The following is a 26,168-nucleotide window of genomic DNA, read 5'->3' as shown; positions in this document are numbered from 1 at the left end:
TCTTTTGCCCATTTTTAAAAATTGGGTTATTTGTTTTCTTATTACTGAGTTGTTTCTTTATGTATTCTAGAGCCAGTGCTTACCAGCAATGTGTTCTACACATTTTTTATTTTCCCCTTCAGTTTGTGGCTGGTCTTCATTTCCTTAACAATACTTTCTGAGGAGCAGAAGGTTTTGTTTTTTGTTTTTTTGTTTTTTTGAAGAGCAGAAGTTTTTAATAGTGTTGAAGAACAAAGAAGTATTTCTTAGTAACTACCATATGCTCAACTTTGATCAGCATTGGAGATACAATAAAGCTTAAATTTGGACTTTTTCTTTTTAACAGAATTGTTATCCTACTATCCTATTCTAGCCTACTTTTTCACTATCTTATCATGAAAGGTTTCACATCATTAAATATTATCTGAGAATAGGATATGTAATGTGAACATAGTATTCACATGGCTGTATCTTACTGTCCCTCCCTATTTGGGGATATTGATATTGCTACCAATCAATTCTAAAAACTGAAGAAAAGAAAAAAAGAAATACATGATTGCCATTCTTGTACAGAAGTCTCTGTCCACATCCCTGATTATTTTCTTAGTATGAATGCTTACAATTGCCAAGGCTGGTGCAAAGACATAGTGCTTTGTTTTCTAACTGTCCCTTCAGAAAGACGACAGACATCTTGAAACCAAAATCTTGACCTCCTTGTTGTGCGAGCATATGACAAAGATCCTGTTACATTGTAGATGCATCTTACATACTTGATGGATGAAGAGTTAGAAAGAAAAGTATGCACTGAAATTCATCCTCTCCCCTTCCCTGGCAAAAGAAAATAGGAGTTCCCTTAGCCACCTACCTTGCTTTCTGAGATAAAGGGAACAAGAAAAAGGTTTTCTTCTAAGAGGAAACCTGCCAAGGTGATGGAGGTTCCCAGAAAGCTAGGTGACAAGCCCTGTTGCTGCTCAGCAATGCCCTTAAGGGGCCCCGCCCCCCAGCCCGTATAAAGCCAGGCTGCAGTGGGGCAGCATCAGTTGGCACTCAACCTCCAGAGCACCGTCCCGGCCTTGGCACTGGCACTGGCACGCGCTATGGCAAGTGAAGTGCAAGTCCTGCTCCCCCCGCTGAAAGGGGGGCATCCTCCTGCAGGTAGGCTACCCACCTGCCCTCTGTCCTGCAGATAGCACTGGTCTCACTGCTGCTGCTGCTCCTCCTTCCACCAACGTCTTCAACCTCCCCACAGAGCAGAGGTTCGCAATGTCCCTGTTGTTGCTTTAACTTCACACCACCTGATTTCCTCCTATGTCTTAGAACTTTCTGGGCTTGCTTATAAACCCCCTGAGGATTTGTCAAGTCCTGGTTGAATTAAAACCTAATTATAGATGAAGGCATAAGGGATTCGGTGCCTGTGAAAAGGGATAGTTAAGGTTGGACCTTCCCTCCCTGGCTGGAGGTGAGCAGAGACACATCCACGGGAAGATGCTGATTTACTGCCATGGCAACCTTCCTCCCAAGAGGTTCCAGCTCTAAGACTCCATCACCCCAGGATGACTGTACCTCGTGTGACTCAGTACCCAGGCAAAGCAGCTTCCACACGGAGGACAGCAACTTTATTTTCTCTCTCTCCTCAGGCTTTGGGTTTGGGCAGTGTTATCAATAATGTAGTTCGCCTCATCACCAAGCTAAGGGGCACTTTTTAATATGGACCCAAGCACAGGAGGGGCTGACTAGGGAAGGTAGCAATCAAGGTGTTTTGTAAAATACCACTTTTCTCTCAATCTTTTTTTTTTTTTTGACTTATGCTCTGTGAAATATGGAGATTAGTTTTATTATACTTAACCATACGCTCATATAGATTGGATGAGGCATGCAAGACTATTTTTAGCCAGTTTTATGTTCTTTCAACTGCCCTCCTTCTTTTTTTCCTCAAGAAACATCTCAAAATCTTGACTACTTTGTTCTTGCCTTTCTCCATTTACGAACCTTATTTATTGGCGTAATGCTTTGGCACTTCTAAGACAAGGTTATTTTAGTCATCTTTGCTGCAGAGGATGCTGGCAGGTAATAACCTTAAGAAAGCTTCAAACACTGACACAGAGGTTCAATGGCTTTCTGGTGGGCTGCCCACCTGAAAAGAGTACGAATTTTACTACTAACTCTGAGCTTCAAATTCTAGACACCGTGCCCTGGTTTCCAGGGGCAGACTCCTGACATTTTATATTTGTAATTGGATTTAGCCATAGTTAACATTACCTATATTTAAAGTTAATGATGCTGGGGCACCTGGGTGGCCCAACTGGTTGAGCATCAGACTCTTGATTTTGGCTCAGAATCGTAAGATTGAGCCCTACATAAAGTTCCGTGCTGGGTGTGAAGTCTGCTTGGGATTCTCTCTCTCCCTCTGCCCCTCCCCAACCACTCACTTCTCTCTCCCTCTCTGAAAAAAATAAAACAAAGTTAATGATGCAAACTAATGGTCAGGAACTATACATGCAAATTATTACAAGAGACATTCATTACAGAGAGACCAAAAAAAAAAGAAAAAGAAAAACACGTTCTCTTCCCACCACTTCCACCCCAATCCTTCATGAAATGGATAAGCTAAAACCTGATTTCCTAAATTACATTTATGAACAAAGAACACAGAGATAAACTTAACCAAATGGAAGTTTGAATGAAACCACCAGGAACTTTCTGCCCCACCACTAATGATTGCTAATTACTCTGTGTACATAGCACACCATGACTCCATCAAGCATGTCACAATGCCTCTGGCATGACAATTAATTATTATGAACTGTGACACTATAGATAAGAGGTTTGGGATAATTAGAATGGAGATGAAGGCAGACTTTTGCCTCCCCGCTGAGAGCAAGGGAACAAAGAAACCTCATCCTTCAGCTTGTCTTGCTACATATTTTAAGTCTGAACCAGTTTGCCATGGCGCAAAATTTTACTCACGGAACAAAAATCATCCATTGCCAAAACTCCACTGAAGCTTCACCTGATTTTTATAAGCAATATAGAGATGACTGAAAGTGGGCAGCAGGTGTGATATGGAGGGAAGGGTCTGACACTGCCTTTGTGATTGGGCCGACCTTCGGCACACCTCTGGCCCCAGGCGTCCTTATCTTTAAAGCAGGGGCTAATAAATTACATCGATATTATAAGGTGGTTATGATGATTAAAGGAGAACACCTATGGAAAGCACCTGGCCCACGAATGCTAATCTCTTTAAAGTGCAGGCCTAGTGAAACACGGGCTGTCAGAAGGAATGATCCTCCCCAATCGCAAGACCTCCTGATGTTGGAGGGCAGCACAAGGCCCTACCAGCAGTCAGAGCAGAAGGGAACGGACAAGGGACATGGGCCTGCCTCGTCAGGGTTAAAAATGAAACCTCTCAGAAGTCAACCAGCTGTAACTCTTTCCCATCTACGTGTGGAGGGCTGGGCTGCTTTTCTTTCATGTATAGTAATCTATTGCGCTTCTGTTAGCCCTGGTTATCAATGTGTGCTGTGAAACAGACTACATGAAACATGATGTGGCCTAGGCACTAGCCAGCTTAGCTTTGGATTTTCTGCTTTTTTTGATTCGCCTCGCTCTCAGGTTTAGAAGAACCCTATTGCATGAATGGCCAAAAATGTGTATGGAAGGTAATAGGAGGAGGCCAAGTATGCGAGGAACTAGAAAGAGCAGGAGTTCCCAAGTTTTTCTGGATTTCTTGCACCTTGTAATTTGGTTTAAGTCAAATGAATCAAGCCATCAGAGGGGTCACCACAGAACCCCCAGAGAGAATCAGTTTTCTGGCTCACTAAAGAGAGAAGAAAGTCTGAAGACATGCCCAAGGGTCAGTGTCACTTAAAACAAACACCAAAGGCTCAATTCACTCAACTCCAATCTACTCAAGTCAACTAATGGGGGTTGTTGATCTGTAAGGCACAAGGAGAGGTTGTGAGACTGGCTCCCCTAAACATCACGGGGTCAGGGATTTGGATGACTGCAAGACCAGCTGCTTTCCTAGGCATGGCAACAGCCCTGTGGACCAGGATGTGCCATCGTCTTTGTTTCACAGAGGAGCAAACTAAAAGTCAGCAAGGTTGAGGGACTTGCCCAAAGCCCCACAGATAGTGGGGGCCGTGGGGCTGAGATCTGAAAAATACAGTGGGCCCCATGCCAAAGCTCTCCTATTCTAAAGCCCTCTTTCTTTACTTTACCATCTTTTCCTAACTTTTTGGGTCTTGATTGACATCTTAAAATGGGCTGAAAAATTGACCGTAAGTGCAAAGTGAATGTTTTGCAAACATCTAAACTTTTACTTAAAATCTTCAAGTATAAGTGCTCAGTCACAAGGCAAAGTGTGCACAAACCTTTGTGTTACTCAGCTTTTTCCCATCCATTTCTCACTGATTAGTGAAGGAAAAAAAAGCTTATTTTGCAGGCTGATGTGTCTTTCTTTATCTTGACTCTCCTCTACCAAAAATTTTTGTCTGGAAAATCTTAACTGGAAAATTATTATACAGCATTCTAAACTCAAGGGCCTGTTTTTGCAAAGTTATAAACTACAAAACTAGCCACAAGTGTATAACGTCTATTCAGAGGCTGGAAAGCAAAGGTTCATTTTCCTCACAGAAATTTAGACTTTCTAATGAAACTACAGAAAGGCATCTCTCTCTTTTACATTTTTATCTCTAATTCATTTTGCTTAAAGTCTTATGTATTTATACTCAAAAAAATGTTAAAATGTTAAATCAGTTCATATTTTTCCTTGCCCAATTCTGATTGGTCTGTCTATAGAAGTTCAAAGGGAATATAGTTCCATACACGGAATTGTGTAAATTATTGCAATTTTAAGAAAACAAAGTTAGACACAGTGAAACTTTGAAGAGTTCTTGTGAGTTGAACCTATCTGGTATATGGAACATGGGCAAGTATCTGTTTGTGTTGAATTGTAAATATTTATTTACAATGGTTTATCTAGATTCCAGAGACTAGTGTGACTAGTGTTCCCAGCAGAGCTTTGAAGATGACCCTCCCACAAACTGGTTCCATCTGGTTCAGTCACCCCAAGTACTGGGAGCCTTAATTTGTTCTTAGTCTATCCATCTAGAGTATGGGGATATTATCTTCTGTGTCTTTCTACTGTACATGGCTGACCAAGCAAACTACCTACCAGAACAAGTTTGATATGAGAACAGTGTCTGGAAATCCAAGGTGTGTGTGGTTTACTTATGCTTCCTAAATCAATGAGTTAGAGCATAGAGCCCCATCACAGAGAGGAATCAGAGTCTCCTACACGAAAGTAGGAATCTTCTGGGATGATTTTTAATTTCCCCTCAAATATCTCTGTTTTATCATTCTAAGGAATATGCCTAATAATAAATTTTTAAATTTCTTTTGGGGGACACCCGGGTGGCTCAGCAGTTTAGTGCCTGCCTTTGGCCCAAGTCATGATCCTGGGGTCCCGGGATCGAGTCCCACGTCAGGCTCCCTACAGGGAGCCTGCTTCTCCCTTTGCCTATGTCTCTGCCTCTCTCTGTGTCTCTCATAAATAAATAAAATCTTTAAAAAAATTCTTTTGGCATTTACTTCTCTATTCAGTGCCTTATATTCTTTCCAAAGGGAGGAGTGATTTTATTTTGGAGGCAAAGACTTGATGATGAAGGCCATCTAGTTCAACTTCTAGCAAATTCCCCCAAATCGCCCTGAGATGTTCATGGCAGGTGGACTTCTTTTCTTTAACACACTGAGAGCCAAGGGACTTACTATTGTACTAGGCAACCGACTTCATTTTGAATAACACCAATTAGCCAGGCTAGTAGCGAGGCTCCACCTTTCTGGAATATTCATCCTTTGCATTCTGTCCTCTGGAACAACATAAAATAAATACGACTGATTTCCTCACCAGGAAGCCATTCCTCCTCCATGTGATAGCCCCACAGGTCTTTGAAGATGGCACCCACACTCCCTTGAGTCTATCCTCCTCAGAGGTGATCCTTCCAGACACCCTAGTTCCTCCTGTGACATGGCTCCCTTCTTCATCTGGCCCCTCTCCTCTCGACTTCTCTAGATTGTCAAGGTCTTTTCAAATTAATAGCATAGAACTCAACATTCCAAAGGGCTTCTCATTTTAAACTACTGTTTATTTTAACTATTAACACATTTATTCCTTTTTTAAATTATTTTATTTTATTGTTTTTTTTAAGATTTTATTTACTTATTCATGAGAGACACACACACACTCACACAGAGGCAGAGACACAGGCAGAGGGAGAAGCAGGCTTCATGCAGGGAGCCCGATGCGGGACTCAATCCCCGGTCTCCAGGATCACGCCCTGAGCTGAAGGCGGCACTAAACCACTGAGCCACCCGGGCTGCCCAACACATTTATTCCTAGAGTTGGTGATAAATCAGTCCATGTAGATGAAACTATGTAGAAACAATAGCAGCAGGGAAAACACAAGGAGTATTAATAAGAAAATAGTTATAGCACTCCATATTTCAAATGCATTTGTCACAAGGAGAAAGAAAAATACAGTTGGGAGAGGTACTGAAGACCCAAGCTCTAGACCTCCTGTATGACTCCTCTCAGTTCAAGAGACAGTGAGCAGTGCTGTGAACACCACCACCCCTCACACGAGGCACTCCCTCCTCAGTCTTCCTGGAAAAGCTATACTTTGGTTTATCTCACATCTACATTCCATGGCTGTCCCAAAGATGTTTTCACATCATTTGATTTCTGTTACTGATTATTTGGTATGCCTTTTTCTCATATAATGTGTGTCTCTCTCTGTCTATGTGTATGAATTTAAAGCAGACCATGTGTAAAAATAGCATGCTATTCCTAGACTGCATCTAATATTACAAAAATTCTAATGAGAAGCTTTTATAATCAATGAAAAAACAACTTGGTGATTCAAAATGGCCAAGTAGAGTTTATTTTATGAATGCAAGAATGGTTTGATAGTAAAATATCCATTAATCTGTTACTGTAAGTAACCACATGAAGGACAAAAACCATGGATCATATCCATGAATGCTAAAAAGGCATTTGTAATTTTTAAGCCCAGTGAAATACTAATAGAAGAATATTTCCTTAATATGAAAAAATATATAAATATGTACACACACACACATATATATATGTGTGCGTGTGTCTGTGTGTGTGTATCCACCTAAGTATGCATCATACTTAATGGGAAAACACTAAAAGCAATCCCTTAAAAATTAGGATAATAAAGATGTTAATCACCACAACTGTTTAACATTATTCTACAGGAAGTAGTGCTATAATTCCTTACAGGTTGTATTTTTTTTTTTTTACCTGAAAAACCTAAGAGAATCAACAAAAAAACTATTACAAACAATAAGAATTCAATTAAGGTCTGGGTATAAAATCAATGATATAATAACAATGATCTGTCAGAGTTATAATTGAAGAATTGACTCCATTTATAATAGCAATGGTAACAACCAAGATAAAATGCTTAGAAAATAAACCTAACAATAAATGTGTTAGGATTTATGCAAACCAGTTACTGAGGGACCCAGAAAAAGATGGAACAGCATACCATGTTCTTGAATAGAGAGTCACCAGGAATATAAACATTTGAGTTTTCCCTTTTTAAAAAGTCTATAAATTTCCTTTGGTCCGGGGCGGGATCCTGGAGACCCAGGATCGAGTCCCACGTCGGGCTCCCTGCATGGAGCCTGCTTCTCCCTCTGCCTGTGTCTCTGCCTCTCTCTCTCTGTATCTCTAATAAATAAATTAATTAAAAAAAAATACCACTGACTATAAAAAAAATAAAATAAAATAAAAAATAAAATAAAAAGTCTATAAATTTAAAACAAGACCATTAAAAAAAATAATCAGCAGGACTTTTAGGGAAGGAATTGACAAACTGATTTTAAAGTTCATATGGAAAAATAGGTCAGAATAGCTAGTGAAATTCTGCAAAGGAAACATAGCAAAGAAGGACTAACTCTATCAGATATTGCCATGCAATGCTGCAATCATTGTCAACTATTCTTTAATAAATATATATATACACATACATACATATATGCTGCTACATTCATTAAAATAGAGTTGCAACAGCACATAAATGGACAGAGAGATTAATAATCAAATAGAAAAATTGGACCAAAAAAATTGAGCAGTTCATAAAAAGAAAATAGAAATGGCTTCTAAAACACAGAAACAAACTCAATCTTTAATAAAATGGAAGAAATGCAAATTAAAGAAGTTGTCTTTTTTTTTTTTTAACTTATTGGTAGACAAAACCAAACATTTTCTAGCTCCCATTGTTGCCAGAAGTAGGGGAAAACAATCACTGTCATCATAGTTAGTGAGGTTGTAAACTGGTACAACCTCTGGAAAGGGCAATTTGGCAAGACTTGGGAAAATTCGGAATGTACAAACCCTTAAGAACTAACAAGATCTCTTGTAGGAATTTATCTCATGGGTATCCTTGCACTTGTGCAAAATTATGCATATAAAAGGATATTTATTGCAGCATTGTTTGTGACATCAATGAATTAGAAACATCTGAAATGTCCAACATTTGGGAATTGGCTAAGTAAACACAGAACGTTCACATAATGAAATTTTAAAGCAGATGTTAAAAAGAACAATACATTTCTCTATATTTGGATAGATAGGGAATTTACTCCGAAGTTTATGATTGTATGAAAAATATAAACAAACAAGATGCAGAACAATGTGTATTTTATGCTGCCATTTGAAAAAGAACAACATGTACAATATCTGGATGTGCACACAGACCCAAGTAACATTAGTGTCAAGGGAAATGAATAGACGCTGGAAAAATTGGTGGGATGGAGACTGCAGATCCTTCACGCTTTCTGAATTATGTGCCTTATGCATGTTTTACAAAAATCAACAGAATATGTAATAATTCTTAAAGAACCATGATAGTGTCAAATTGATAAGCACATTGAGAAATAGAATAGATTTTCTTTACTTTTCACTTTATTGGAGCTAGTTTTAGAAATGGCCAATTTGACATTTCCATAAAAAGAATTAACAGGTTCAAACACATCAATGTCCATTTAGCTTTTTCTCATTTGAGCTTGTCAGATTTTAGATGAGCAAATTTCCTGGGAACAGAAAGAAGTATTTGCTTCGACTTGCAATCTGAAATGGGTTGTTCTTTTTCAAAAGTTGATTTCATCTGACATTGTTAAACACTTGAATGGCCGTTAGGTCATCTGTAGCCTGATTAACACTAATTGATCTCCTGAATGGCAGGATTATTAATGTAGTTTAATTACTCATTAGAACATCTGAGTTTGACCAAAGTCCAGAGGTTTGGGGGTCTGGGATGGGAAGGTGGGGTTCCAGTGGGATCAGAAGCATCTCTCTTGAATTAAACGCCCGTTACTACCGCATGCCCTGACTTTTGGCTCATCTCTCGGAATCTGTGCTTTTGAATGCTTTAGTTGAAAAGAAAAAAAAAAATGCAAGCCTTGCACAAACTTTAATCTTGTGGGAAAACAAGAGGGTCACATTGTAATGGTCTGTTGCTACCCTAAAGAGAGTAATTGGTTTGATAACAAGAAAAAATGGTTTTCAGTGAAATGCCTAGGAGAGTACGTGGCCCTTCTCCTCCCCAACCCAAAGGTGTAAACCTCTGTTGCTTTGTTTAGCCTCAGGTCCTGCTCTCTGAACATAAAGAAGCAGCCCTCAACCCTTCTCCCCTTCCCTACCTTGTTTGCATGACACAATATTATTTCTTCTATTCAGTTCAAGGTAATGCTTTATTGTGTTGATTTAGATAAAAGTTTCAATGCTCAGAAAGTACTAAACTTCTTTTCAAATCTAATTCATACCTCAAACAACAAAAGCAAGCCTACCCTTTCTATTCTAACCAAAACTCCTGTGTGTTGCTTATTTGTTTATAGTAAAGGCTGGAGGAATGCGCATTCCCAAGAAACAAGAAATTGGTGTCATGGAGAGACATACCAAAAAAACAGGATTAGAGAAAACAAGGTAGGGATTACTTAATTTCTTCTCCTTCATCACCTCAAATTGTTTTGAGTAACTCTGCTTCCAGGAGTTGGAAGCCTCCCTGCAATTTGAGACAGACCAATGCTCCCTAGGCCTTTGCTGAAAAGGGTTAGGGGCAGCCAGCTAAGAAGCAGTGGTGACGGGGCTGTCTTCTGGAAGACTCTCTCTGGGCCCCCTCACCACCCACATCCTCCTCTCTGCAGCCAACCCAGCTGTCTTGTACTTAAAAAGCACAATCCCAATTGCATCCCCACCTGACTCCTGTTCTGTTAGCTTATCTTCATATTAGCCTTTAAAATAGTGTCCGTAAGCCTGCCCTGTTTTCATAATATGCTTTCTGTTGCAGCAAATCTTATGAATTAAAAATAAATGTTTTTTTTCTTAGTTTGTTTTAAATCTATCACTCAATTATTTAGAAAATAATGGCCACTCTATTCAACATAGCCAGAAGGCATGTAGATACTGAAGTTGTTTCTCCCTTGCTCCCTCGGCTGTAACCCTGAAAAAAGGCACCATTCTCAGAGCTAAGCAGAGAGCTGTGGGCTGGGCAAGTGCACGAATGGCCCAATCATTGGACTGTGGTTAAAGAAAATAACTGTGTTCAAAAAGAAAGAAATGTGCAAAACTGGCTCCTCCAAGGAAGTAAGGGGGGCACTTCAGAGACAATTTCCAGATGGTTTCCACCGATGAGTTGAAGAGTGATTCTAATGGAGTCAATTAGAGGATGTTCAGGATGCATCCCTAAGAATTAATAATAGTCTCAGGGAATGCAGAGGGAAAGAGACTACGGAATTCCTCTGGCTCTTTCATATAAAAATGTATTTAAATCACTTTTCAAGTTTTCTTCCCAATATCTGGGATGGGAATTTTTTAAGGATTTGTTCCACTTTTAAAATGAAATGCTCATCTTCCCCATTACCAATAAATGTTTGCTTCTTCTGATACCAGAATATAACTAGCACATAATGAAAGGCAAAGGCTGTAGATCCTCAGCAGTAAGGTTCACATATTATTTATCTTTTGACCCGGCATCTAGGACAGTTCTTAGAATACAGAAAGCACTTGAAATGACACCAGATTGTGATGGAACTGCAAGCTGGTTTTGTTACTAAAACCTGATTCAAGCCTAAACCCTGTTTATTGCCATCCTGATTAACATGCCTGGCCCAGGGGCTCGGAAACTAAAAAGTCATGGCTTGGAAATGACATCCAGCTGGCAGCCAGTGGACAAGTCATTCCTTTCTCTGCACCTCAGGAAATGGGGACTTACTATGAATTCTAACATCAGCTGAACGATGTGGGAAGAGGTGACCAGAGAGTAATAAAGTGGTGATTGGAACCATCTTTAAAAACTCCATTGTTGTCTAATAGTCATTAAAAGATGAGAATGGGACCACTGCACAACATAAACAGCAAGAAATTGCTCTCGCTCTCTCCCCTCTCCTCATCCTATTTACCAGCAATAGATATAGGTATGTAGGGCTTGATGCATATAGGATTTGGGGGCCACTTTAAAGAAAAATAGTAAAACATCACAGATATGAAAGGGCTAGGAACATGCCTGCTGGGGAAGGAACAGGTGCAGGAGGAGGCTCGGAAGCTGAAGCTTCATTAGCTCTACCCCCATTCACCCCTGCTGTTGGTTGGTTAAGCACTCCCTCTGCTTCAGGAGTGTATTCAGGAGACACGAGGGCCTCATTTTCATGGACAGACATCACTCCTTACATCTTCTTGGAGAATGGCTTTTGCAAAATGTATCAGAGGAAATAAATTTCTAAGTATCAGCAATCTATGTCCATTTCCTAATAACTACTACTAACCAACACCAACCATCCAGAAAATAAATAAATAAATAGATAGATAGATGGATAAATAAATAAATAAATAAATAAAGCCAAGTACAAATTTTTCATCAAGAAGGAAGGCTCAGCCCTGATTGACGCTCTCCTACAAAATAAACTGGCCTGAGAAAAAGAAGCCAGACACAAAAGAGTACATGCTGCGTGACTCGTTTTATGAAGTACAGAAACAGCCAAACTGCAGAGCTGTAAGTCAGGTAGTGGTTTTCCTTAGGGCGGGCTGGTTTGACTAGTTGTGGATAGTCACCAAGCTATATACTCCAATGGAAAGAGAAAAGAAAAATAGCCTCGTAATAATAACGTGGCCTACAAAGATTTTTGTAGCACATGGGCGCACAGAAGTAGAATTGTTTTTTCTTCTAGATATTGCCACGGCAGAGTAAAAGCTTAAAGGCCAAGTAGATAGTCCTTTTATAAAACATGTAGCCTCCTTAGTGGGAAGGTTTTCAGGTCCTATATGACATTTTGTTTCCTCTTTACAGTACCATTGCAAGTGTTGCCAAACTCCAGGCCATGGATACTCTGAATGACACACTGGAGAAGGTGAGGCTTTGGGGTGCAGGTGAGACCCCTCCCCCCACGGAATGCTCCCAATCAGTATTTATCCATCACATGGGGCTCCCTGGGTGAACGAGCACTGACCACTGAGCTTTTATCCAGCTCAGAGATTTGCCGTCCTTGTGAAAGAATCTGCTCTCAGTCCAAGGACTGCAAAGAGGTTTTGGTGAGAAAAGCTGTTTCTCCCAAATTCCTAGTGTCTATTTAATAAAGCATTTCAGGGCAGCCCTGGTGGCACAGCGGTTTAGTGCCACCTACAGCAAGGGGTGTGATTCTGGAGACCCTGGATGGAGTCCCACATTGGGCTCCCAGCATGGAGCCTGCTTCTCCCTCTGCCTGTGTCTCTGCCTCTCTCTCTCTCTCTCTCTCTCTGTGTGTGTGTGTCTCAATAAATAAAAATAAAATCTTAAAAAAAATTAAAAAAAGATAAAAATAAAGCATTTCAAAAATAAGATAGAAAATAACGCAAGAATCATGACACCAAGCTGGCAGCGTTTTACTCTGCCATCCCAAATATTTCTCAGTGGCATCTCATTTCTCATGGCCTATTTCTAGAAAAAAGCAGCCTGTGTATTGGGAAGTCAGTAGTTTGGGGCCTTCCTCCCCACCACTGCATACCCACAAGGAAGTATCTGATTTGAGGTGAAGGTGGGTGGTGGAGGGTTGCACAGTTTAGGGCTGGAGGCACGCTGGGCCCCAGCTGGGTTTATCCAGTAACATCTGTTTATGAAGGTGGTTGGCTATTGCTATTTTTATTTCTATATCTTGTGTTTCTTCTAAGTAGCTCCAGAAACTCAGAAAACTCTTACCAGAGCAACAGTGCTTTGGTTTTACTAGTTTGTTTTTAAGTTTTGTAGGTAAACTAAATAAGAGTCCTTATTCTACTCCTACAGGGCAGATAAGTTGCATTTAAAGCAACAAATAACCACTCTTTCTGCTGCTCTCACATTAATTGAAGGGACAGGACTGTGCATAATTTATAGAAGGAAGACTAGCTGTTGCTGCCAAAATCAGGGGCCTGGAAAAGGTCGGAGCAGAAACTGAGCAGCTGGACCTCTGGGGCCTCCATCTAGTAGTAGCTCCTCCACCTACTATTGCTATGACCTTGAGCAAATTATACTGTGCCTTAGATAAGTCCTTGGTAAAACGGAGACAAGGAAGGGCACTTGGATGGCTCAGTCGGTTAAGCATCCAACTCTTGGTCTCAGCTCAGGTCTTGATCTCAGGGTCTTGATCTCAGGTTCAAGCCCCACTTTGGGCCATGTGCTGGGCATTGGAACCCACTTTTTTAAAAAATGGAGATAAGGAAGAGTATATATTTCCCAGGGTTGTTATGTGGAATAAGTGAGTTTGTATGTGTGAAGCTCTTAGAACAGTGCCTGGCACAGAGTAACCTGTTTGTGCTCTGTTCTGGTGAGTAGCACTGGTTCTGTGACAGCGAAATAAACAGCTGTGCCTGAAGTTCATGGGATATAACAAGGCAGATGGTACTAGACAGGTTTTTTTTTTTTTTTTAAAGTCATCTCCATGCCCAACATGCAGCTGAAGCTCACAACCTCGAGATCAAGAGTCGCATGTTTTACTGACTGAGCCAGCCAGGTGTCCCAGTACAAGGCAAGATCTTGATTAGAGGCTACCGCTACAAAGCCTTCTAATGTGGGGGGCTTGGTTCTTCCACAAATAGATTCGAGGTGAGGTCATAAACAACTCTTTGCCTTCCTGGTTTTAGAAGTAGGGCAGGGATGAATGGTGCCCTGTCAGAGCAACACAGGCTGCTGGCTTCTGCATCCCACATCCTCCTGCACCTGCCCACCAGACGCCTCTTCCGCAGGGGCCACAGACTGTTCACAGTTGTAAGTGGAACTGGAGGGATTAGACATGTTCCTCTAGAATATATGTGAACCCAAAATAAAATGTTTAAAGAGAGTGGTCAGTCTAAGTTGATTATGCTATGTATTAGTTACAGTGCCAGAGTCTATATTGCTTTTTATAGACGTAGGTGCTTATGTCTTCACATGGAGGAGTTCTCTTCCTTTCAGTTAAAAATAACACTTCCTTATTTCACAGATTAAAAGAAAAATCAGCAGCGATAATAACAAGCTGTATTTGTAAACCACAAGAAAACATTGAGATGGTGTGTTGTTACAAATATTTTTAACAAAAAAATGTATATATATTTTTAACAGCAACTGTACCTATTTAAAAAAACAAACAGGGGCACCTGGGTGGCTCACTCTGTTAAGCGTCTGCCTTCAGCTCAAGTCATGATCCCAGGGTCCTGGGATGGAGCCCCATGGGTGGTGGTGGGGGGTTCTGCTCAGCAGGGAGTCTGCTTCTCCCTCTGCCTGCTATTCCCCCTGTTTCTGCTCTCTCTCTCTCTCTGTCAAATAAATAAATATTTTTAAGAATCTAAAAAACAAAACAAACAACTTTAACACTGAATTCAATGTTTACTGCAGTGGGACTGTGGCTAAGACTGCATAGTTTACTGGTTAGAACAGGGCTGACGTCAGACATCAGATGTGTTTCCCACTGGCTCTGTCATTGACATTTCTTGCCTTTTCTATGCCTCTGTTTCCTCATCTGTAAATGGGAATGTGGTTAAAGTATCCATTTCACAGACATATTATGAGAATAAAATGAAATTATAGAACATATGCAAAGTACTTAGCAGGGCCAGGTGCAATTAGCCCTTGTAAGTGTTAGCTTCTATTCCCAGGGCAGTATCCTACAGGACATCACTTGGAATCCCAGGCAAAGTATAAGAAACCTCCAACAAGATCAAGTCCAAGATCACCATGTATAACTATCTTGAATATGGTACTTGATGGGATCAGTTGTTTTCTTACCACTAAGAAAAATGCCCCCTGAACCCATAATTCAACCTGAAGCATAATAAGACTTTTTTTTTTAATTTTTATTTTTTTTGGAGAGAGAGAGAGAGCACACAAGGTGGTAGGGGAGGGAGAGGCAGAAGGAAAGAGAGAATCTTAAGCAGGCTCTGTGCTAAGCTAGGGCTGATCACTTGACCCCGGAGATCATGACCTGAGCCAAAATCAAGTGTTGGACACTTAACCCACTGAGCCACCCAGGTGCCCCTAAGTAAGATTTTATAATAAAGATCAATTTGGGATGGAAAGACCAATGCCTTTTAAAAAACAGATCTCTTGAGATCAGTGGTTGTCAGGAGCTGGGAGGAGAGGCTGACCAGAAAGGGACAGGATAGAATTTGGGGGATTGAGGGTTCTATCTCCTGATTTTGGTCACAGATGGTTTGTATTTGTGAAAAGTCATATAAATGTACACTAAAAAGGGTATATTTTACTGTAGATAAATTATACTTTAATTTTTAAATGAAAAAATGCATAAACTATACTGCCTCATACAAAAAAAATCAAGATATATAAAAGATAGAGAAGTGTAAATATAGATATCTGCTGATGGATTTTTCACCAGCATTACCATTCCCCTCACAATATTGTCATGAAGACCTAACAATATACAAGAAGAAGAATACAGAAGAAATGCAGTAGCAGAAATGAGGGTCACATCCTCTGCATATGTAATATTCATTCTTGCTCTCAGAATGAATATTACTGCCCTAGGATTATGTCTAGTTCCAAGAACTCGTGTTAATTCTCATATGAATGTAAGAACTTAAGAGTCTAAGGTAGGGGGGCGCCTGGGTGGCTCAGTGTGTTAAGCGTCCGACTCTTGATTTCAGCTCAGGTCATGATCTCAGGTTCGTGAGACCGAGATCCCCATCAGCCCTCTCCCTCTCCCTCTGGCCCCCCACCCTTGCTCACGCACATGTGCACACCCTCTGTCTCTCTCTCAAAAAGAGTGTAAGGCAGTAAGAGGACGGTCCTATTCATAAGATCTCATCAACCACTGAAACATGGCAAGAAAAATAAAGAAATTTCTATCCATGTTATTCATCTCTGGATACCCTACTTTAAAATCAGCTTAGGGGTTGAGATTTGGGAGATTGGAAAACAATCCCCCAAAGCTTGGAACTGTATGAATCTAAGTGGGAAGCAACCTGAAATTTTCCCCTCCTAGTATTTCCCCCATCTCCTCCCTGCATGCAGACCTCTCTCACTACTTTTCTCCTACTCTCCTTCCCTCTCCAATCAGCCCTGCTCTCAGCTCTACATAATGAGAGGGTTCATGTTGCCTGGTGACAGGCCATATATCATGATATTCCTGCAGAAAAGGGGTTATGTAACCCCAAAACTCTCTGGGCTAAAAATCTGGGAGAACCAGTCTCAGACCAAGCTCCACCAGCTCCTTCAAGGCTGTTTGACCTTTTAGAAGTCATGTAGCTCCTCTGAGATTTATGGTCGTTCATTTAATCTTTTCTTTCTTTGTTTTTTTTTTTTTTTTTTTAAGGCAGGGAGTGAGAGAGGATGATACTGCCAAATATAATTCTTTAGACAGTGATGGAAGTGATATTTGGCAATAATTGTGAAGCCTCTCTGAACGTGAAAGCGGCCAATTGAATGAAGCATTAGGAACAAGGTTGGGTTATGGTGTGGAGGAGGTGGGAGGTTGAAGCCTAGTTAAAGTTGGGGCCACTTTTCAAGTTGCCAGATGTGTCACCACCACCACACTTAGTGAGAAGTGTGTGAAATGGGATCCTGAGGGAGCGGAAACTATCAGAGGCATCTGCAAATCTAAAAAGGTTTCTCTTGTTCTGTAGATTAACATCACCGTAGGAGGATCCTTGAATTTCATTGACTCAAGCTGAATGTTTTGTTTTAAGCCTTTTGCTTAACGGGGTGTAGAAATCTAAGTGCCAACATTCAAGTTGGAAGTTAACACTCTGGAAAGATGAATGGAAGAGCTGCCTGTCTGCTAATACTACCTAGCTTCAGCCTCTTAAACAAAACCTGCCACTGATTTCCTCGCATCTAGAATTTCTTTCACAGCTCCAATCGTAAAGACTTGTATTATACTTCTTTCGCTTTTTTTCTCTGAAACTAAAACTATAGGTTCTGAGGTCAAAGTTACCCCAGATGAAGGTAGATTCTCCACGTGGGAATTTCTATTGATCAGCTTTTCAAGTTCAATATGTTGCCCCTTCTGTGATGGAGTCACAGCAAGACAAATCCTTATAAATACACCGGCCTTGAATTCTTTCTCTTACAGGGTTACCCTAGATTCTCTTATCCTAATGAATCAAACAAGAAACAAACCCTGTCCTTTTATAAAGACTAATGATGAAAAATCCAAAGCTTCTGAAATTTCAGATGCCAGCTTGAAACACAGCTGGTTGGAAGTTGTACTCTGGAAAGCTATTCCTACTTATTTCTAGTTCCAGCTTGAAAAATCTTCTTATCACCATTGATACAAAATCTACAGCAAAGAATTTATTAGGGCATTGAGAAGTTGACCGTTTCACTTACAGCTTCATCAGTTCTGGTGGAAGACTTTTTATAGACTCTCCATCCACAACCCCCAAATCCTTCAGCATTAGGGTGATCCTAATTGAGGGATTGGAGCATATGAGAAAGAGAACTTGACTGCCTTATTATATATTCAAGAGTTGCTGTACAGCCCTGCTACTAGCTCCCTAAAACCTGTGCATTTGTAATTTAATAATTATAGGCAGTTTCCCTAAGGCTGTTATCTTTGCCAGAATTATTTCCACTTCCTTCTCAATCCTGTTGATTTTTTTTTTCTCCCTAAACGTTCCCAGATCAGTTCACAGATGGCCAACCGACCGGCCCCAGGGACAGCCTCCCGTTCATTCCGATCTGCCCCAGTCCCTTCCTGAAAGGCAGTTGAGCAGAACTTTCAGGACCTCTCTTAAGTGTCTTAGTAAAAATGTAACCCTTAACCCTGGTGCATTATGATTGGAACGTCAAATGGTACAGCCACTGTAAAAAACAATATGGCAGTTCCTCAAAAAATTAAACATAGAATTATATGATCCAGCGATTCCACTTCTGGGTATATACTCAAAAGAATTGAAAGCAGGGATTTGAACAGCTGTTTGTACACCAGTGTTCATAGCAGCCTTATTCACAATAGTCAAAAGGTAGAAGTGACCCAAACGTCCAACGTCCTATCATCATTACATATCCCTACAAAATGTGGTATCTACACAGTCAGTGGGATATTATTCAGCCTTAAAAAGGAAGGGAATTCGGACACTTAACTACCACATGAGTAAGCCTTGAAGGCATTAAGAGAAACGAAAAAGGCCAGACAGGAAAGGACAAATCCTGCCTGAGGCCACTTATATGTGATACCTGGAGTAGTTGGAAGTCAGAGACAGACAGAGAAGGTGTTGCCAGAGGCTGGAAGGTGGGAGGAGGGAGTGAGGAGTTAGTATTTAAAGGACACAGAGCTTCAGTTCGATGTGATGAAAAAGTTCTGGAGGTGAATAGTACGGATGGTTGCCCAACAATGTAAATGTGTTTAATGCAGCTAAACTGTTTGCTTAAAAATGGTTGAAATGGGAAATTTTGTCATGTGGATTTAAAAAATTTTTAAGTAGTAAAAAAAAAAAATTGCAGCCTCTGATGTGCAGAGATAAGCCTAAAGATGTCAGGTCATGAGCGGGTGCCACCCTCCCCCTCCTGTTTCACCCCTGCCTGTGGTGGCTTTCGTGCCTTCAGAGCAACAGGCAATTCTGTGGCTTCGTCTCCGCTGCCTCGACTTGTCCTCTTGCCCCATCTCCCCTTGGCTACTTGCCCACATTTCTGTTATGTCAGAATCACCTATTTCCTTTCTCACCCCCTTCACCTTGTGTTGGACTTGAAGTAACCTGGCAGGGTGCTCCTCCCACCTGTAATCTCTTCTATGTGGTGTAGAGTGAACCTGACATAATCCATCTGTTTTAGTTGACACTAGAGATACCCCTGAAGTCACTGGCCTCTTAAGTTTCCTTTTAGTTCTAATGTTAAAAGAAAAACAAAACACACTGCCCTTACCCCACTATAACATGTCATGTGGCCCAATGATAATTGACCTGACCAAAAAAAGGCATTGGCTCTTTTTTTAGACTCTAAAGCAACATTTATGACCCATACCCCGATTATGTTTTTTCCTTCCTGCTAGAACGCCAGCAGAGACCATCCCTGGGTTTAATTATTATATTACTTCTGTATACTCATTGTAAAAGAAAAATTTTTAGAAAAATATTGACAGGCAAAGTAAAGAAGACTGGAGATTGCCCGTAATTCCTCAGAGATAATCATTGTTAACACTTGAGGGTATATCCTTCCACTGTGTTTAATTTTTTAAGACCAAGAAGAAAGGACTTTCTGGAGTCAAGTTCCACATGAAAGGGAATGCTGTGTGCCCAGAGCTCAGGGACATTTGAGAAGAGATAGAAGGCACATATGTTTTCCCTGGCTTAGAAGAGGCCGAACAACTATAAACAATGTGATGCCTGGGGTCATGCGCAGTTTATCTCCCCGGTTATTTAACTTGAGTGTCAGGGCAAGGGCATCTAAGTTCTGCAGTGACAAGTTAAATTCCTGGTGAGCTGAGGCACCCCTCCCTTGCTGGCTAAGGTAAGTGTCCTTAGGTATCTTTCTGTTGCATCGCTCGGCTTAGAAACCAAGAACTGGAATGGGCCCAAAAGGTCACTGGGTCCAAATTCTCCTAGGAAGACTACATCTGAATTGCTTACGGCACTGGACATCTTTTCCATCTTAAGCTCTCCTTAGTGAAAATTCCATAAAGTCTCTTGGTTCCATGTGAAATTCCTCTTAATGTCCAAAGTTTCAGTCCGTGTTCATTGAAAGCCACTTTTCCTCACAGATGTCATACATGGGATGACCAATAAGAAGTTTGTTACCTAAAGCTACTAATTAATCACTCTTCAGCTTTCTTCGTGCCAGGCTTTGGAGACTGAACCATGTGAAATCGTCAATATTGGACCATTCTTGACCTACAAAAACAGCCATTTCACAGACTTCAACATACCACCTGACCCTAACTCTTCTCAACTTCTTTCATTGGTTCCTTATTTCTGGTCTGTTGACAATGGAGGTATTCCTCCCCTGCAGGATCTTCTCTGGTGTCCCCATAGCCTCCTCAGAATGTAGTGATCCATATATGTGTGTGCTAGGGCCAAATACTTGTTAAAGGACTAATGAGATATAATTAAGCATTTCTACCTTTAAAGATGTCACTTCAGGGATGGCCGGGTGGCTCAGCGGTTGGGCATCTGCCCTTGGCTCAGGACGTGATCCCAGATTCCTGGGATCGAGTCCTGTGTCAGGCTCCCTGCGTGGGGCCTGCTTCTCCCTCTGCCTGTGTCTCTGCCTCTCTTTCTGTGTCTTTCATGATAAGTGAAATCTCAAAAAAAAAGTCACTTCAAAACATACATATAAATGCACATGTATTTTTTTATTATCTTGTATATAGTATAGTTTATAGTTTTCAAAATCAGAAACAAGCTAACGAGAGACACCCAGGTGAACGCATACATGTGTGAGCCCAGAGCTGGAGGTGGTATGGGAAAAAGATGTATGAAAGAAAGAACTAAAACTGTGAAACTCCTCTGACCAACTGCATCGCTCTCTGCTACTCTAATACTTCATGACCAAAAAAATCCAATACGCTTATTTTCTTCTTTCCTTCTCACCTTTAGCTCAGCCATAAATTTCCAGCAGTGGTGCACATGGCACATCAAAAACCCAGACCTGCTCTGGAGAAGGTCACTCCACTGAAAAGGATCTACATTATTCAGCAGCCTCGAAAATGTTAAGCTGGGACATAAAACACAGCCGTTTGGCCAACTGCCTGCAACATCTGACAGCTTAGCAAAAAGGACCAAAACTTTCCATAGGCCTAGTGCCCTCCCTTGGTAAATAAAACTGCTTTTGTATCTTCTCTTTTTGACTTTAGATAATAAAGCATCCAAAATTATAAATACAGTGCTTTCTCAGGCCTCATTTTGGTCCAGGTCAGGATCCCACTGATGCTTACATATGTAATTCTGTTGGATAAGTGGAGAGTCCAGAGTACTTGAGTATTCCACTCCACCTCCCAGGATAAGCTCCTTTCTCCTTATGGCTGACTCCGAGCTGTTCCACCCACAGTGAGTTCTCTCAGAAGGACAGAGGTCAGAAAGGAATGCTCCGAGCTCTGCAAAGGCCAATACTCTATGCAAACATGAGGACTGATTCTTCCCAGTGTGTTTGTCTTAAGATGCTCAAGCTTTCACTAGAGATGAAATGTGTTCCAGGTCCCCACATTGATACGTAGTTTGTTTTGAAGGTTTGCTGAGGGAAAATGAAAAACTCAGAGGTGTTACAAACATATTCTCCTCTGTAGAGCAATCAAGGATGAGAGGTAGAATTATAGTGTCAGGGACGCCTCGGTGGCTCAGTGGTTGAGCGTCAGCCTTCGGCCCAGGGCGTGATCCTGGAGACCCGGGATCGAGTCCCGCATCGGGCTCCCGGCATGGAGCCTGCTTCTCTCTCTGCCTGTGTCTCTGCCTCTGCGTGTGTGTGTCTCTCATGAATGAATAAATAAAATCTTAAAAAAAAAAAAGAATTATAGTTTCAGGAGGAGATTTGTCAAGGCCTCCCACAAAGTTCATGCTCTAGAACCAAGGGGGTCATGATGCTACAGGGCACTGTGGTTAGGGTAAAGACATTGGTTTTATTTATTTATTTTTTTTTTTAGTTTATTCATGATAGTCACAGAGAGAGAGAGAGAGAGGCAGAGACACAGGCAGAGGGAGAAGCAGGCTCCATGTACCGGGAGCCCGACGTGGGATTCGATCCCGGGTCTCCAGGATCGCGCCCCGGGCCAAAGGCAGGCGCCAAACCGCTGCGCCACCCAGGGATCCCAAGACATTGGTTTTAATTGGAGATGGGCAGAGGAAAGAAAGTGTTGCCATAGCTGACCCTATGCTTTAGCTGTCCTACCCTCCACCACACACACACACACACACACACACACACACACACGGTCTTCATCTACTCACATGTGAATAGCCAAGGTTATCGTCAGGTGATGGTAGGGCACAACCACATTCTTTATCCACAAAGCTTAGCTGTCACTTATAGTTCCACCACCTACACACCTCACTAATAATGCCCTCCAACAATTAGCACTTGTCTTGACCCCAGAAAGGGGTCAGTACTCTAGTCCATCATGTTATAGGTTGATAACCCTTGGAGTGTGACCTGGTGCCATGCCTATCTCCAATTCCTGGAACTCCAGAAGCACTTGGCTAAAGTCCAGTGGTCATGCTGATGCATCTTGCTCCTTCCCCTGCATTGTTTGGCTCTTTTTCAGAAATAAGAAAATTGTTTGAGGCAATATCGAGACTTCAGACAGTGCCAGCATGAATCGATAAGACAGTCCTAACCATCCCACTTTGGCTTAGTTCAGTTCCCAGTCCTCTGGACCATTGTCAGAACTATTCCAGAAAGGTAAGTGTTGCAAGGTTCACTTGTTCTTGTAAATGCACAGAAGTTCAAGGTCAGCCATGACTCCCCAGAGGACAGTAGCAAAGTATAAATAGGTTGATGGAAATTAGCTGGAAAACTGGACTGAGATTAGAAGACTGGGGTTCTACTTCTGCCCTTTACTAGTTCTTTTTTTTTTTTTTTAAGATTTCATTTATTTATTTGAGAGAGAGAAAGCACAAGTCAGGAGGAGGGGTAGAGGGAGAAGGAGAAGCAGGCTCTCTGCTGAGCAGGAAGCCAGACATGGGGCTCCATCCCAGGACCCTGAGATCATGACCTGAGCCAAAGGCAGACAGGTAACTGACTGAGCCACCGGGGTACCAGTGACCTTTACTAATTCTTAAACCTTAAACAAGCCACCCAGCCTTTCTGATTCTTGTCAAATGGGCATAATAACACCTGACCCACCTATTTCCAGTTTTACCTTCCCAGTGACACACTAGGAAGAAGACAAAGGGACACTGAGATTTGTAATAAGCCATTTCAAGAGTAGTGAGAGCATGATAGTACCAGGATGACTGTCCTAGAAGCTGCCAGAACTGTAATAGCAGGAGAACTATAAGAGATGGTATAAATTGAGCCTAGAATAGGAATTAAAGGAAAAGCTAAAGACTGAGCCCAGACAGCAGAGGGAAGTAACCCGGGGAGGGTGATAAAGGAAATGACAAGCTACGACGACGGCAGCACTGCGAGCTTTACCTTTCCTGAGCGTGATGGGAGGACCAACCCCCCAATGGAAGGAAGAAGAAGGATACATGGCATCCTCTCCCTCTGAATTGGAAGATGGATTGCAAGGAAAGATAGGCTGCCCAAATGGAGGCTCTGCAGTAAGGAGCCCAGCATGAATTTAGGCCTACAATTGCAATCACTTAAATCACCAAATCCTGGAAAGTAAGAAGGTTGATGTGAACTTCAGATCCAAAAGCAATTGGAATTATCTCAGAGAATGTTTAGAGGAAAAGGACCAGGCCAGTAAAAGAGCTCTGTGGTGATATGGCTGCACATGTAGAAAGCCAAAGGGGCCATTCCCTCTCCCTGCTGAGGAGTAAGTCCTGCATGGATGTGCTGTGGTTCCCCTGGGGTAGGTTCACAGGCCCAGCAAAAACCATGACGCGATGGAGGGCTGTGTCAGGAGGTGCAAGGCTGAGGATTCTTTAGCTCAGGTCAGCTCAGTTCTGCACACTCTGTGTTAGGCATGGGAACACAAAGGTTAGTAAGAAGTTGCCCCTGCCTACCACGAGACCCTAGACCAAAGGGAAATAGGCATGCCAACACATCCACATGAAAGGAGAGTTTAGAGATGGCTTGGTGAGAATGGGGAGCATGCCAGGGAGGAGGTCAGGCACAGTCAAAAAAAAAATGTGTTTGCTATGGAGATGAATAACCTGCATACAGATCTTTACTAAACAGTATTTAGGGATCCCTGGGTGGCTCAGCGGTTTAGCGCCTGCCTTTGGCCTAGGATGTGGTCCTGGAGTCCCCAGATTGAGTCCCACACTGGGCTCTCTGCATTGGGACTGCTTCTCCCTCTGCTTGTGTCTCTGCCTCTCTCTGTCTCTCATGAATAAATAAAGTCTTTATTTAAAAAAAAAGTCTTTAGTTAAGGTTTTTATTATGCAAATTGTCCAACATACGCACAAGTTGAGCGAATATTATACTGAACCCTCGGGTACTCATCAACAACATGGCCAACTTGCTGCATCCAGCTCCCAACTTCTCCCTCTTCCTCTCTCCTTCTAGATATTAGAGCAAATGCCAAGCACAATTTCATCTAGAAATACTTTAGTATGTTATCTCCAATAGATAAACACTCCTGTGTTCTCTCTCTCTCTGTAAACTAAACTTTACAAACATTGTGGAGCAAAAGGGAGTCTTGTATAAACAATCCAAGAATCTTTCATGATAAAAGCAAGACTGGCATTGCTCTGTGAGCCACAAGAGACAGAACAAGTGCATACGCGTGCACACACACACACATGCACACACTGCAGAGCCAGTTGTGCCCACAGAAGCAACTGCTGTGAAATTTGAGAAGGCAGTGAGAGGTGGAACTTCAGAAAGGGAGGTAGGAAATGAAGATGGTTTTCAGGCTGAAGGAAAGAAATAAGTAAACATAAAGTTGGTGGGAGTAAACAAGAGTACAGGAAGAAACCACTAGGGAAAATTAGTTCTCGATGAGGAAAAGAATATAGAGAACACGTGATAATAGCTAGTTGTGAGGTTACTCAGAGGAATAACGGGGTGATAGGCTTTCTTTAGATGGAACCCAAGGCTGAGGAGGATATGGCTGGCTTTGGGTACATATTATGTTTTCAAGTGAATATCTGTATGCCCTGGAGTCACCATCCCCTTCAAATAGATCAGCTGAGCTCAAGCCCCCATCCTACCCCTAGTGGATGTTCAAAGCCTTTCCACTATCTCTGTGACTCTCCAGGGGGGTCATTCTGGTCGCCTCTGATCTCCAGTGAATTTGCTTTTCCTGAGTCCCACCATCCTGATCTCGTCGTGGGATTCACCCTTTTCTATGATTTCCCCAAAAGCCTACCCCAGAGGGTGATAAGCGTACCAAAGATTTAGCAGAGAGTTTATATCACAGCAACCAGACAACCTACTATTGAATATTAGATACTCAGATTTTATGTGTATGACCTCCCACTCCTTCCCACTCCCCCCAACCCAGGATTCTGTTCACTGCTCATTGTACCCCTGGCAGGCCCCTGTTCCTCCTGCCATCTTGCTGACAGCTTCCCCTCTCCCACCCACTTTCCTTACTTTCCTGCTCTTCCCTTCCTCCTGATTTCTGTTCAGTTCCACACCAGCAAGTATTAGTATTAGAAATACTAATCTGAGCAATTAGTATTTCTTGCGTTGTCTTGACTCCTGGAAAACAGGTCCTTAGGGAGTTTATCTTGCACCCAAATAATCTCCCTGCTCCCAGAAACTCTGATATCAGACTGTCAGGATGTCAACATTTTCATCCAAATATGATAGAATGGATAAGTAATTGATTGATTAATTAATCAGACTGAAGTGACTGAGAACTTGATCCAAGAAAAATGAGTCAAAGGAAAAAGTGGAGAACTTCCAAAGAAAATATTGAAGGACTGAAAGGAAAACACATGGAATTAGGGTGAGCAGAGCTTCAATGAAAAATATAGAATACAGATAGAATTTTGAACCTGCTTTTGCATATAGTATTTCATGAAATCTTCACAAGAATCACAAGATGGTAGTTATCATGATCCCACTTTGTAGACAACAAACACGAGCCTCAGAGAAGTTAAGAGATTCGAAGGT

At 41.7% G+C, this 26,168-nt stretch overlaps 1 protein-coding gene across 1 annotated transcript; it reads left to right on the top strand.

Moving 5' to 3' along the window:
- Nucleotides 1–1,001: 1,001 nt before the first annotated feature.
- On the top strand, nt 1,002–21,326 carry DAPL1 (death associated protein like 1). The gene is made up of 4 exons (XM_055308013.1): nt 1,002–1,134; nt 9,907–9,994; nt 12,354–12,414; nt 21,041–21,326. Exons 1-4 carry the CDS (start codon nt 1,077–1,079, stop codon nt 21,155–21,157), a joined length of 324 nt encoding a protein of 107 aa, XP_055163988.1. The 5' UTR covers nt 1,002–1,076; the 3' UTR covers nt 21,158–21,326.
- Nucleotides 21,327–26,168: the final 4,842 nt, after the last annotated feature.

This window comes from Nyctereutes procyonoides, unplaced genomic scaffold, assembly GCF_905146905.1.
Source record: "Nyctereutes procyonoides isolate TBG_1078 unplaced genomic scaffold, NYPRO_anot_genome, whole genome shotgun sequence".
In the NCBI taxonomy this organism is placed as follows: Eukaryota; Metazoa; Chordata; class Mammalia; order Carnivora; family Canidae; genus Nyctereutes; species Nyctereutes procyonoides.
The sequence above is the reverse complement of the archived record's forward strand: the minus strand, read 5'-3'. Positions and strand labels throughout refer to the sequence as shown.